The sequence below is a fragment of the Triturus cristatus genome, chromosome 5_1 (genome assembly GCF_964204655.1).
Source record: "Triturus cristatus chromosome 5_1, aTriCri1.1, whole genome shotgun sequence".
Classification (NCBI taxonomy): Eukaryota; Metazoa; Chordata; class Amphibia; order Caudata; family Salamandridae; genus Triturus; species Triturus cristatus.
In genome coordinates, this window is record NC_140587.1 from 1,096,757 (window position 1) to 1,111,834 (window position 15,078).

At 50.2% G+C, this 15,078-nt stretch overlaps 1 protein-coding gene across 1 annotated transcript in view; it reads left to right on the plus strand.

Annotated features, from left to right (window-relative positions):
* LOC146829906 (uncharacterized) overlaps nt 1-15,078 on the plus strand; it is a 142,052-nt gene that overhangs the window by 115,230 nt on the left and 11,744 nt on the right. The window contains exon 4 of the mRNA XM_085603984.1: nt 6,966-7,109. Within this exon, the coding sequence (XP_085460110.1) occupies nt 6,966-7,109 (144 nt within the window). The remainder of the gene's footprint in view (nt 1-6,965; nt 7,110-15,078) is intronic.

The window sequence follows — 15,078 nt, forward strand, 5'->3', positions numbered from 1 at the left end:
GCCAATGCCTCCCTCCATTCCGGGTCATCAAATTCTCCTACATCGCTGGGCCATTTCTCTCGCAGGGGTCCCATAGGGTCCGGCAGGTTGTTTATTAGCTTACGATACGTGAGTGATGTGGCCTTTTTTGGCATATAATCTGTCAACAACCTGTCCTCCATTGGCGATGCCTCTGGAACCGCAGTGCCGGGCTCTAGTTTTGATAGTAAGGCGTGTTTGATTTGCGTATAGCGGAACCATTCCGAAGGTGCCAGTTCGTATGGTTGTTGCAGGCGTGAGAAGGAGACTACTGCACCCCTATGCCACATGTCGTCCACCGTGGAAATTCCGATGTTGTCCCAATTATCAAAGCCCTTGCTGTTCCTAAGCCTCCCGGACCGCTTCGTATCCCACAGAGGCGTGAGCTGGGTCAGAACTCCTCTCCACCCCAGCCTAGCCTGGGCCGCATGCCATATGGCCACGGTCTGCCTCAAAGGGCCAATTAGTTCTGGGGTTAGCCTCCCGTCGTACAAGGGCGATAGCATACCCCTTGTGCCCAGTATGTCCCTGTCCGCCTTAAATGCTGGGTCAGATTGTGAGACGTGAAGCCATTGGTTGATAACCTTTAGCTGTGCCGCCCAGTAATAAAGTTGGATGTCGGGAAGCGCTATCCCCCCGTCGTACCAGCCGCGGGTCAGTTTGGACTGCGCAATACGTGCCGGCCCGTTATTCCACAAAAGGCCAGTCACTTGTGCCGCAATTGTGCGGAAATACGCCGGCGGTATTTGGTACGGCGTGTTTTCCAGCACATAGACAAAGCGAGGCAAGGCCATCATCTTAAAGAGCGCCGCCCTCCCCAACGGGGTCAGCGGCAGCGCTCCCCAATGATGTACATCACGCTTGAGACGATCCAGCGGGGGCCGAAGATTTTTGGGGAAAAAATCCGCCTGATCTACCGTGATGTATATACCCAAATATTTAAATGACCCTTCTGCCAATCTGAGCGGGCAGTCTGCCGGTAACTGCAGTGGAGGGCCACGTAACACATACATGACAGACTTAGACCAGTTTATCGTGTACCCTGATGCTTTGCTGAAAATTCACAGATGTTGAGCAGCGTTAGTATGGAGCGGCGCGGGGAGGCCAGATACAGTAGCACATCATCCGCGTATAGAGAAACTCGGTCTTCCCAATCATCCGACCATTTGAGTCCCCGTATCATGGGTTCCCACCGTATCCACGCCGCCAGAGGCTCAAGCACAAGGGCAAATAACAACGGCGATAGGGGACAACCCTGACGCGTGCCCCGCGTCAAGGGGAAATCTTCGGACATATGCCCATTGGCAATAACATGAGCCACCGGCTTGGTATATAGAAGCCGAATCCAGGCACAGAATTTTGCCCCAAATCCCAGATGTTGTAATACTGCGAATAGAAAGGGCCATTCGACCATGTCGAACGCCATTTGTGCCTCCAGCGATAGAAGCACCGCTGGTTCCCCCACACGATCCGCCCGAGCCAGCGCGCTGTGTAACCGCCTCAGGTTATGGGACGTACTTCTGCCGGGCATGAAGCCAGACTGATCCAGATGTATGATTTCCGACAGGTGCGGTGTTAGCCTAGCCACCAGCAGTTTCGCCAGGATCTTTGCCTCCGCATTGAGTAACGAAATGGGGCGGTAAGAAGTACACTTATCCGCCGGCCTACCCGGCTTTGGTATCACCACAATGGTGGCTGTGCGCTGATCAGGCGGGAGTTCGCCTCTCTGCAGACTGTCCGAAAACATATTGAGTAAGTGAGGGGCAAGTGTCCCCACCGCCCTCTTGTACAGCTCGACTGGTATGCCATTTGGACCTGACTCTTTACCCGACTGCAGTGCCTCCACCGCAGCCTGTATTTCTTCCACTGTGAGATCGGCTTCCAGGGCCGTCATTGCTTCAGGGGCAAGTCTGGGCATATCCAGATCTTCAATATATGTCAGCGCCTCCTCCACCATCAAGGAGGAGGCGGAAGAGTAGACCGCTTGAAAGTGTCCTGCAAGGATGTGCACTATGTCACGCGGGTCAGTTGTTACCTGCCCTCCCTCCGAGCTGATCCGCGCTATCCACCTAGTGCCTCTTACCCTTCTATCTAACCAAGCCAACAGCTTCCCAGTCTTGTCCCCGACATCATAGATTCTGTGCCTTGTGTCCTCCAACTGCTGTCTGGTACGCTCCGCAAGGTGCTCCTTATACCTTGCCTGCGCCGCTCGCAAGCTGCGGGAAGTCTCAGGAGTCGGGTTTGTGGCCTGTTGTGCCTCTGCCGCATTAAGGTCTAATTCTAACGACTGCAGTTCAAGATGTTTCTCGCGTTTGTGCGTCACAATGGAAGCTATAGCTTGCCCTCTCAGGACTGTTTTATATGCCTCCCAGAGGGTAGTTGGGGAGTCAACAGAAGAGGCGTTTTCTTGAAAGTAGAGGCTCGTCGCCTTCCCGATTGTGTTGCGGATTGCGGGGACCTGGAGATAACCTGGGTGGATTGAATAAATACGGCGTCTAGTTAGATGATAGTGTGTATACTGTAGGAGTATCGGGGAGTGATCCGATATGCCCCTGGGCCTGATTTCCACACTATCTATATTCTGGAGACCGCCCGCCGAACCTAGGAAGTAATCTATCCTTGTCAAACTATTATGCACCCCAGAGTGGTACGTGTACTGGTGTTGTGTTGGGTGATGTAGCCTCCATATATCCGTTAGCCCGAGTGCTTCGAAGAAGCTCCCGAGGCGGGATGTCCCCGTGCCACCAACCCGTGCCGGGTAGCAATCAATTAGGTCGTCTATAACCGCATTAAAGTCTCCGCCCACTATGAGCTCCCCCTCCGGCAAATCAAGCAGGAATCCGCTCAACACAGGGAGCACTGTGGCATGTAAGGCAGGGGGAATGTAGACCGAGACAATATTCAAGGGACGCCCTTCCCACTATGTGAGGATCGCTGCAAATCTCCCTGAACCATCAGTTTTAACTTTGTGTATGATTAATGGGGACTGTTTTTTCACCATTATGCCCACCCCTCGGGAACCGGAGGAAAATTCACAGTGCGCTACCATCTTATATCCCCACCTGTCCATTGCTTTACTAGTAGTGCCCGTGAGGTGGGTCTCTTGCAGCAATACCACCGCTGGGGAGCACCTCTTGAGACTCTGGAGGACCGGACCCCTTTTAATTTTGTCTCCTAAACGGCGCACGTTCCACGTGAGCAGGGAGAGAGGCTGTGTTGGAGTTAGAGGGATCTTATTGGACTGCCCTTGCGCTATGTCAGCTATCACTGCAGCAGGGGTAGTGGAGAACTGGCGTTATGAATGGATCAGTGCAGATTGTGCATGCTATGCTTGGTGCTTGTACTGTTTGTTGAGATAACATTTGCATCATTAACGTGAACTTTCGAAAAGAACCTTTGAACAAACCCTTACCCCCCCCCCACCCCCTCCCTGCCTCCCTGCCATACGGACTCTGAAGTGCCCGCCATCCCAACTCAGCAGAGTGCTCAAAGCCCAAACCCCGGAACAGTACTTGCGTGTAAAGGAGCGGGAGGTCCGAGGAAGACCAGGTACTTCCCCTGTCCCAAAGTCCAACTGTCCATCTGTTAAAGCAGAACTGAATAGGCACCGCCTGTCCCTGTAGACCTCCAAGTTCTCTGCACCTTTATAAATCAAAAGAGGCACTTAACATGGAACTATGCTTCATCCTACAACCGGTCCGAGTCCTCCTCTCCTTGATCCTGGTCACCGAGGTCCACCGTCCCCCCCGGGCGCCACCTCCGCCTGTCAGAGCGCCCAGCGCTGCCCACTTGCCGCCATCCCTCGAGCCAGTCGTGCGCTTCCTCCGGTGTCTCGAAGAACAGTGTCTTCCCATCCACCACCACCCGCAGTCGTGCCGGTAAAATCATGGAGTAGGGCAATTCCCGGGCTCTCAGCTTTTTCTTGATCTCCAAGAAACTCCTCCGTCACGCCGCCACCGCCGCCGTGAAGTCCGGGAAGAAAGACACCGTCAAGTTCTGTATGCGCAATGGCGGCGCCACCCGGGCCGTTTGAAGAATGGCATCCCTGTCACGGAAATTGAATATACGAGCCAGCACCGGCCGGGGGGGGCTGCCCCAACCTTAGGCCTACCTCCAGGCACCCTGTGAGCGCGTTCCACCGAGAAGAAGTACGAGAGACCCGGCTGCAATTTGGTTTTTATCAGTTCTTCCACATACAGGTCCATGGCGGAATTCCCTTCACTTTCGGGAATTCCCGTGATTCGTATGTTATTGCGCCGGGAGCGCCCTTCCTGATCATCCATCTTTGTCGCCATGCACTTGGTTTCTGCCTCTAGTTGGGACACTTTTTGGAGCAGGAAATTAGTGTCTTTTGTCAGAGCGGCTGTCGCTTGCTCCACTTCCGTGACCCTGGTCGTCATTTTCTGGAGATCCGCTCTGAGGAGGGAAACATCCGTGGAGATAGACCCCACTGTGGTTTGCACTTTAGTGAGAGCTGCCATGATGTCCTCCAGTGTCACTTTAGGCGCCCCGGTCTCCTCTCCGGCCTTTTCCGCTCGCCCATTTTTCTCCGACATTGTGGCGGCGTCTTTATTATAAGCGAATTTGTCCAGTTTACCCTGCTGGTGCATACGAGTCCCTTTCCCACTCAATTCTGGCCAGGTGGATGCCGTTCCGAGTTTCCTCTGCACCTTGCCGGTCGGCCGGGGGAGCGGGAGGCCCCGGGCAGACACCCTCGTTCACCACACAGATCAAATTGCAGCGACGTCGCAGCCCCCGACAGACAGCACTCCTCCCTTGTCAGTAGACCGGCCGCAGCTTCTCCTTCAAGTCAGTTGAGGCCCAAAACTCTCGCACACCGCTGCACGTATCCTCTCAAACCCTCCACTCACACAGTGCGACCCACGTGGCCCGCCCGAGGACGTCAGCTCATGGGGCGAAGGACCTCTGCAGCCGGCGAGACCACGGATTGTGCCTCATCCACTCTCGTCGTGTAGCATGACCCGAAGGTAGTGTGGGCAGGTATTTTACCCCCGGATTGTGCCGGCGCCAGCCCCCCGCCAGGGCCGCCTCCTGATGCCTGCGGTGCAGTCTCACAGTGCCCTCCACCGGGCCCGCACCGCCGCCGCGGGCGATCTCCCATTATTTCAGCGCAGCGCTGAGCCTGGCCCACTGCAGCACCGCAACCTCCAGCGCCGTGTTCGGATCCGGCCACCTCGCCGAGCCGCCCAATCTCCGGCACCCCCGGCGGGCAGGCCGAACGCCCTCCACACCACGCCCGGGCCTCCAGCTAAATCGAGGCCCCGGTCGCAGCCGGCGGCCCAGGCCGCAAATGTCAGGTCGGCGTCGACCGAGTTCCTGAGCACGTAGGAACCTCCAAGTCACCTCAGGCGGTGCCGCTACCTTCAGGCTCACAGCCTATGTCACTTGGGGACAGTTTGTGTAATGGATTAATGTCCGGATGCAAGGGGAGTCGGCCTCACCCTCGGAGTTCCTTCAGGCTGCGGCCATCTTGCCTGGTAGCTAGCCACGCCCCCGTGGGTGCATAATTTTATTTATTCCATTTTTATTTATTTATCAGTATTTAGTAATCTAAATATTTTATAATTAAATAACAAAGATATACTATTCTATATATTTTAACATTCATTTATATATCATTATATTTTTAGCTATTTTAAATAATCCAATTTAACATTATTTCCTATATGATGTTTTTGTCCCTTCCTCCATTATTTTCTAAGCAAGGGCGTTGCAATACCAGTGGTTAGCCATTGGTAGTGCTAGACATACTACAAAAGTGTGAGTTACTGCAAAAGTGTAAGTTATTACAAAAGTGCAGTTTGTGAATACCACAAAGTAGTTAACTTACTCAAAAGTGTAGGTTAAATTTGTGAATCAGGCCTGCTTTGTAAGAGAGAAATTCTGCCCAGGTCAAGAGAGGTGTTGTAGCAGAAGAAGCAGCTTATGGCAAAGATGCACGGCAAGAAGACATCTCTACTCTCAATCTATTAATAGGGTTAATATCACCAGAATATCAATTTATACATAACAAAAACTGGAATATAATTCTATCCGCATTGCTGTCGCTGAGTGAGGTGTTGGCATCGCATCTTGCCCCCTCTTTAGCGATGAACGTTTTTTAGATTTGTAGACACATTGCTGGTCTAGAATGATGTCCCAGCCTCTTTCACTCTTCCTGTCTATTTCCCTCTCTCTTTCTCTCTCGCGCTTTTTTAATTCCCCCATCTCTTTCATTTTCCTTCCCCCTTCTCTCTATCTCAGGCTCTCTTTCTCTATATCTTCCAATCTCTCTAGCTTCCTTTTTTCTCTCATTCTGTCTCTGGCTCTCCTCCTCTCTCCTTTTCTCTCGCTCTGCACTTTCTTCTTCTCTCTTCTTTTTTTCTGTTTCTCTCTTTCCCTCCAACCTTGTGCTATGGACAATATAGCCAGGATTCAGAAAACACATTATGGCTGATTTACAAAAGTATTTATGAGTAATGGGATTTATAATGGAATAATACTACAAGAGTAATATTTTACATACTTTCTTTTTCCTTCACTCTTTTTCACTGATACTCAGACTCTCTTCCACTTCCCCCTCTATCTCTCCTTTTCTTGTTCTATTTCTGCCTGTACCCATCTTTCTCTTGCTTCCTCTCTCTATTTCAGCTGTTTCTTTCTCTCTGTCTGCATTTCACTCCTTCCCTCTTCTCTCTCTCTGTTCCCTTTATCTTGCTCTGTGTCTTTCATGCTCTCCTAGTCTTTCCCTCAACCCTTTGTCTCTTTCTCTGTCTGTCTCTCTCTCTCTATTCAGCTTCCCCCTCTGGCTCTCTTCCTCTCACTTTTCTTTTAGTCTTTTACCTTTTACCTTTGTCTCTGTCTGCCTGTAGCTCTCCTTCTTCTGAGTCCTCAACTCCTCTCTCTCTCTCTTTAAATCAGTCCTTCTTCTTTTTCCCCCACAACAGTGACCCAGTGTGACCAGCATAACACACAAGGAGGAGCCGGTGGACAGGACTACACCTGCCCAAGACACAAGCCTGGAACTGAAGATTCCTCTTCCTGGATCGGTGTATTGCCCTACCTGAGAGAGACATTATGTCTCCGCGCAGGTAAGTGTACTTTATCTCAAAGTTTAGAGCTTGTTTGTACAATATAGCACCAGAAATTAAACTTTGAGCACCTTAACATGAGTATTGTTAGGTTAAAGTATCTTTTCTTGCCAGGCCTCCTGCCTTTTATAGATCAAAAACCCATTAAAATGCAAGAAACGTCTGACTCTGAACTCAAGATCACAGAGGAATGTGAGCGAGGTGGAAAAGAAAATATGCAATAAAGAAATGGAAATAATCCAGCACAACAGAAAACAGATAACAAAGCATTACAGAAACAGTGAAAATCTAATGGTGGAAACCGTAAACCCTTGCCTCGGGGATGTACAACATAGGTCCAAGAGGGTTGGACCCAGACCATAGGATAACTACATGAGATACCTTTACATACACTCAAACCATTATACCATAGGATAAACTACACGAGATACCTTTACATACACTCAGACCATTATACCATAGGATAACTACATGAGATACCTTACCATACACTCCAACCATTATACCATAGGATAACTGCACGAGATACCTTAACATACACTCCAACTATTATACCATAGGATAACTACACGACATACCTTTACATACACTCAAACCATTATACCATAGGATAACTACACGAGATACCTTAACATACACTCCAACCATTATACCCTCGGATAACTACACGAGATACCTTAACATACACTCCAACCATTATACCATAGGATAACTACACGAGATACCTTTACATACACTCCAACCATTATACCATAGGATAACTACACGAGATACCTTAACATACACTCCAACCATTATACCATAGGATAACTACACGAGATACCTTTACATACACTCCAACCATTATACCATAGGATAACTACACGAGATACCTTAACATACCCTCCAACCATTATACCCTCGGATAACTACACGAGATACCTTAACATACACTCCAACCATTATACCATAGGATAACTACACGAGATACCTTAACATACACTCAAACCATTATACCATAGGATAACTACACGAGATACCTTAACATACACTCCAACCATTATACCATAGGCTAACTACATGAGATACCTTTACATACACTCAAACCATTATACCATAGGATAACTACACAAGATACCTTTACATACATTTAAACCATTATACCATAGGATAACTACACAAGTTACCTTAACATACATGTAGGAAGGTGGATATCTGACTATGGTTACCCCCAATTTTTTGCCTAGTGTCTAGCTGGTTTTTCGACTTAGTAGGCCTGAGATCCTGCCATTCAGGGTCTCAGCCTGTCTGCTCTCTCTTTAAAATGGACTCCATGTACCCTAGGTGCATAACCCATTGGAACTAGATCACCCTGTGAGCCCCTGTACCAGTGTACACTAGGTACCCAGGGCATTGGTGTATCTAAGGCCACCAGGGGCTGAAGCATGTATTGTGCCACCCATGGACTGGCCTAACAAATTTGACACAACTGGCTGATCACTCAGCTGGGGTAAGTTGGTGTAACCACCTCTTACTTAGGTGTAGTATACCTATACCTAACCTTAAATGGGACACATGTTAACCTATAAGTCACTCCTATGGCAGGCCTTGACAATCCTGAAGGTAGAGTGCTTGGTTCCATGTGAGATGGTGCTCTGGCATGAGCTGAGCCTCTCTGCAGTGGTCGGAACAACTTCCTTCTACTGTTTCCAGATATCGTCATACCATATACTCTTAAGTGCATTATGAACCTCGCGGTTAAATGCTGTCTTTAGTTTGGCTTTATCAAAACATGTCGAGTAAGGTGTCATACGAATTGGAATACTAACCCCTCGCCAATTCTGGCGACGGGGTTAGCATTCCACCCTTCTAGAGGGACACGACATGTACAGTTCCTGAAACCCGGGTAAAATCAGACATAGCCTCAGCTCCACAAAATGGATGCTGCCACCACAGACACAAGTCTGCCCTCCTGCTGCTGGGAGTCCTTCCAGCTTGGGAGACGTGGACAAAGGGTTTCCTGCCAGGGGAGGTGCATGCACCACCCCAGACAGGATTTTGTGTATTGGTCAGATAGGGCTTGAAAGAAACCAGACATGCCTGAGGCTCACAAGGAGCCTCGGTGCATATGCCAGTTCAAACCGGTCCTGGGGCACACCAGTCCCGGGCCTGGGGCGAGCTGGACAAAGGATTGGGGGTGTAACCACCCCCCTTCCTGGTCCCACCCTTAGGGAGGGACCTAGCAGGTAGTCCGGCCCCTAGAATCCGCTTAAAGGTAGGAGCTGTGTCCTAAGACTTCAGACATCCTGGAATCAACTTAACTACAAGAAGAAGACGGGAACTTCGACGCTCTGCTGCACAGAGGACTGAAGGAAATCTCCCCTGTGGTCAGGGAGTGACCACCTTGCTAACGCAAGCACCATCCAGCGAATCAACGTCTGCTTTGCCGCCGCCTCCCGCCGGAGCCCGAGCCCAGAGACTGACAAGACCTTGACCTCCAGACCTCTCACCACCCGATCCACAGTCCCTGAAAAGAAGGAACCCGTGGACGCACCAAGACACGTGGAGCCAGCCATCTTGAAAAGACCACGACAAGCTGCAAGCGCGACAACCGAGGCTCCCTCCAAGTTGTGCTTTGGGATCTGAGAAGCCCAACACCCGAGCAGCATCTGCACCAAAGGTGAGCCCTCCAGCATCTCCACAATCTGCGTGGGGCCCCTCTGCATTTTGCCACTCGACGCGCCTAACCGGTTGCTGGCCCGTTGGCTAGTGCCCATCTTGGCGACGAACTTCAAGAACTACACCGCTGGTCTGGTTGCTCCAGATTGGCCCTTGCTCCCTTCCAAAGGAGCAGTCCCTCTGACCTTGCTGGTCAGAACCATCAGCTTATTTCGTTTTCCACAACAATTGCTTTTGCCAAGGCTTGTTTGCTTCGATCAAGTCGCCGACACTGCCGACAGCGAGAGCCTGCGTGGGACAGCTCGTGAACCGACTCCTAGACGTCGTCGACCTTCAGGGACCATGTGGCTGCAGAGACAAGCTACACCTTTCTTCCTGTTTGCACCCGACATTGCCTGGTACCCACCTGGTGCCACGCTGTCACTGGCTAGTGACTGTGAACACTGTCCCCTCTGCTTACAGGTCTTCTACAACTTCGATCCACTCTTGGATCCACCGCATCTCTTCCGGACCGACCGCCTGCAGCATCTTTGTCTTCAGGCTCCATTGAACAGATAGAAGAAACCCGACGCACTTCGAGACCTATGCATCCGCTTCCTGTGGGTGAGGTAAAGCTGGCACTCCGGTGCCCAAGTGTAGAGTATCATCTCTAGTGTCTGTGTTTCCAATCTTGAGTTCATAGTCCATCCGGAAGATCCTTTTTGCAGTAACTTTGTAACTTTTACGCATCCATTGAAAACCTATGGGAGCTCGCGTGTGACTATTTGCTCTGCACACGCAACCCGTGGACCTCCTGGTTACTAACTAAAGTTAGCTCCTTGTAGGCCCAGTGATTCTAGAGGCCCTAGGCCCTTTCCCTTTTCTGTTCGTGGTACTTATACCACTATTTTAGTATATGGTTTGAGTGGCCACCAGGGCCTATCCATATAAAGTGCAACTTCTGTGTATTCTACTGTAATCTTGTTTAACGATTTGTGCTCCTGTGCTCATAAAGAGTCTAGGGGATACTTTGAGAAATAAAGACATATATATTTTGAATATATATCTGTGTGGTGTCCTTTCATTGGTATAAAAGGGGGTTACATTTGGTAAAACAGCCTGCTTAACACGTTTCACGAGTTTAGCCTCAAAGACTGCTTAGCCTACGCTACCACTAGGGCAGCTAGTCCGAAAAGGTTGACTTACAACCACACCCTAAGGGTTGCTTGGCATGGTACAAGGTGGTCACTTTAACTAGTGAACAGCATATACCAGGCCAACTTCTCACGTTGGTGAGCAGCGGTTGGATTTGAGCTTGCTGTGTTTTACCTCTGTAATCTCTTTGTTACCAATTGAAAGATCATACAGGTACCTTTAGGTACATATAAAACAAGAATAGATATACCTAAGTTCTACTGAACTTAGTTGTTGTAGAGCAAAGGGAGTAGCACACCCTGACTACAACTACTAGATAGGTTTAGTAGGAAAACCCAAGTGTAGGTAGTTGCAACACATCCACCCACACTTAAGAGCAATGGCTGGGGCAGAGGGGTCCAAGGTACCCATCTCTGTCGAGAGTGACCCCAAGAGGGCACCATCCATCTTTGCTACCCTAAACCAGAATGAGCTCAGGCATTTGGCAACTCTTAGAGGCCTTAAACAGCCCAAGAACCCTACCTCTGCTGAGCTCAGAGAACTCTTACAGAATGATGAAAATCAGAGAGAGCTCGAGAAAGCTTCCCAGTTAGGCCCCTCAGGGACTGGAACAGGAGGCCCCCCTTCTGAAGATGCTACTGAGGTACCCCTTTCCAATAGTCACCACTTAGATGGGAATCATACCACAGAGGATGAGAGTGAGAAGGGTACTGATACAGAAAGTAGTGAGGATCAAGGGAGAACTAGCCCAGTGCCAAGTGTTATAAGTGGCCCAGCTAACCTAAGGCTATTGGGGACTGACAATGGGATCATCCCATTGGATCTCCCCAGTGGACTTAACACAGGGCTTGGGAGGCAAAGGAATCGCTCAGGTGACTCCAATGCTTCCCATGGCTCTAGAGGCTCTCAAGGTCACTCCAGGAGAAGGATGACCACCCCTCAAAGGAGGGAGCATGAGGCCAGAATGCAAGAAGCCCAGCTGAGGATCAGGAAGCAGGAGCTAGAAGTAGCCCTGATGGAAGAGAAACTGAGCAAGGCTAGGCAACCTAAAGAGAGTGGGTCTATACCCACTGGTGGCAGCATTGTCCCTAAGGACAAAGATAGGGTCTTTGACAATAGGAACCTGTCCAAGGTTGTGCCCCCCTACAAAAGTGGGGATGATATCCACAAGTGGATAACTGCTCTTGAGAGAGCCTGCAAAGTGCAGCAGGTTCCTGAGGACCAGTGGGCAGCAATCTTATGGCTCTCCTTTGAAGGAAGAGGCAGAGATAGACTCCTCACTGTTAGGGAGGAGGATGTCAGAAACTACAGAGTCCTGAAGAGTGTCCTAGTTGATGGGTTAGGCTTAACCACTGAACAGTACAGGTTAATGTTCAGAGACACCCAGAAGACACAGACCCAGGACTGGTCTGAATATGTGGAATGTGCCACTAAGGCTTTGGAGGGTTGGTTGCTGGGAAGTAAGGTGTCTGATTATACAGGATTGTACAATTTGATGATGAGAGAACAGATTTTAAGTAATTGTCAAAACCAGCTCCTCCATCAACACCTGGTAGACTCAGATTTGACCTCTCCCCAAGAATTGGGAAAGAGGGCAGATAAATGGGTCAGGACCAGGATCAGGCCTAAAAACCAGGGTGGTGACCAAAAGAAAGATACCACCAAGCCTCAAGAGAAGGGTGTGGATAAAGAAAAAGAGAAACCTTCCTCAGGGCCCCAAAACTCCACACAGGGTGGCGGGTCCCAAGCTCCCTCCTCTACCACAGCTAAAAAGCCCTACTGCCATGAGTGTAAAACTCCTGGGCATTGGAAAACTGACAGCGGTTGCCCAAGGGCTAAAAACAAAACTGTTCCTCCAACTACTCCTGTCACACCACCTATTACTGTCAGCAGTAATCCCCCAGGTGGTGGGAGTGCCCCCAGAAATCTGGGTGGGTTTACTTGGGGAACACAGGGGGACCCTGGCTTAGCCAATTCCCCTACAGCAACTACTCTTGTCTGTGATGGTGGCATGGGGTTTGCCAACTTCACTGCCTGTCCCAACACTTTGGGTAGGTACAGACAGGAACCCTACATCAATGGTAGAAAGGCTGAGGCCTACAGAGACACTGGAGCTAGCATCACTATGGTGGCCCATTGGCTAGTTCCCTCTGAGCAGCTTTTGCCTGGTTTCTCCTACCAGGTGACTAACATTGATGGCAAACAGAACAGTCATCCCATGGCAGAGGTATGTCTCAGCTGGGGAGGGGTCACTGGCCCTAAAAGGGTAGCAGTGTCCCCAACCTTGCCTGTAGACTGCTTACTGGGGAATGACTTAGAACTCTCAGCTTGGGCTGGAGTTGAACAAGACACCCATTCTAAAATGGTAGGCCTTTCACAAAAGGGTAGTGGGGTTGTGCCATTCACAACCCCTGTCCAAATAGATTTCCTCCCTGAAAAGGTTGAAAGGGCAGAGGTAGCCACAGCCCAGGCACAGACAGACTTCCCTGTAGAGACTGGCAGAGCTGTGACAGTCACAGCTCAAACCCAAACTGAGTGCCCCCCTGAAAAGGTTGGCAAGGCTGTAATGGTCTCAGCCCATACTCAGACTGACATAGGTGTAGTGAAGCCTGAAACTATGGATCACTCCACACAAACCGAGAGTAGTGGGGAGGAAGAAAAGTCTCCCTCTCCCCAGACATTAGGAAAAGGTCAGCCTCCTCAGGGATCTGACCTCACCCCTTGTGAAGGAACTGCCCCAGAGGTAGCCAGGCCTGGCCTGGCAGAGCCTCTGATGTCAGTGGCCCCTTCCAAGGTGGGACCCAGTACGGTGCAGGTAGCCTGCCTCTCTCTACCCTGCCTCAGTCAGCCCAGGGCTGCAGAGGTCAGGGAGGCCAGTGGACCCCAAGAGGGCCCCTGTCCACAAGAACCCCCCATCAAAAGAATGAGGATTGCCTGACTAGTAGCCCTAGCCAGGTGATGGGTAAAAACATTCCTGAGGGATCTCCTTTACAGGTAGTTAGGGACCTCCCCGAGAGGGATTCTGTTGGGCACAGGCAAACATGGGACCTTAGGGCCCCAAACCTGACCTGTCCCTCCGGTAAGCCCACAAAAGGGACCCAGCCTCCAGCTTTAGGTAGCCAGAGGCTGACCCTGAGAGCACAGTGCAACTCAGCTAAAGAGAGAAAGGCATCCATGGTGGAGGATGATTGGAGGAAGCTGAGGCCTCACTTTGAGGACACTCACTTTAGTACTCCATCTCCACACCAGCCTTTTACTTTGCAAAGACACACCAAAGGTAGAGATTCCCTATGGTGGAGACCCTATGGTACCTTTAGGGTGAGGGATTGCTTAGTGGACCATGAGACAGGGGGTAACCATGCCAGTGCTGGTTCTTCCTTATATGGCAACTTGGGCAATAGAGGCTTACCTGGTCAAGGACAGCCTTATCTCCCTTCGTTTGGGGGGGGGGGGGTTGTGTAGGAAGGTGGATATCTGACTATGGTTACCCCCAATTTTTTGCCTAGTGTCTAGCTGGTTTTTCGACTTAGTAGGCCTGAGATCCTGCCATTCAGGGTCTCAGCCTGTCTGCTCTCTCTTTAAAATGGACTACATGTACCCTAGGTGCATAACCCATTGGAACTAGATCACCCTGTGAGCCCCTATACCAGTGTACACTAGGTACCCAGGGCATTGGTGTATCTAAGGCCACCAGGGGCTGAAGCATGTATTGTGCCACCCATGGACTGGCCTAACAAATTTGACACAACTGGCTGATCACTCAGCTGGGGTAAGTTGGTGTAACCACCTCTTACTTAGGTGTAGTATACCTATACCTAACCTTAAATGGGACACATGTTAACCTATAAGTCACTCCTATGGCAGGCCTTGACAATCCTGAAGGCAGAGTGCTTGGTTCCATGTGAGATGGTGCTCTGGCATGAGCTGAGCCTGTCTGCAGTGGTCGGAACAACTTCCTTCTACTGTTTCCAGATATCGTCATACCATATACTCTTAAGTGCATTATGAACCTCGCGGTTAAATGCTATCTTTGGTTTGGCTTTATCAAAACATGTCGAGTAAGGTGTCATACGAATTGGAATACTAACCCCTCGCCAATTCTGGCGACGGGGTTAGCATTCCACCCTTCTAGAGAGACACGACATGTACAGTACCTGAAACCCGGGTAAAATCAGAC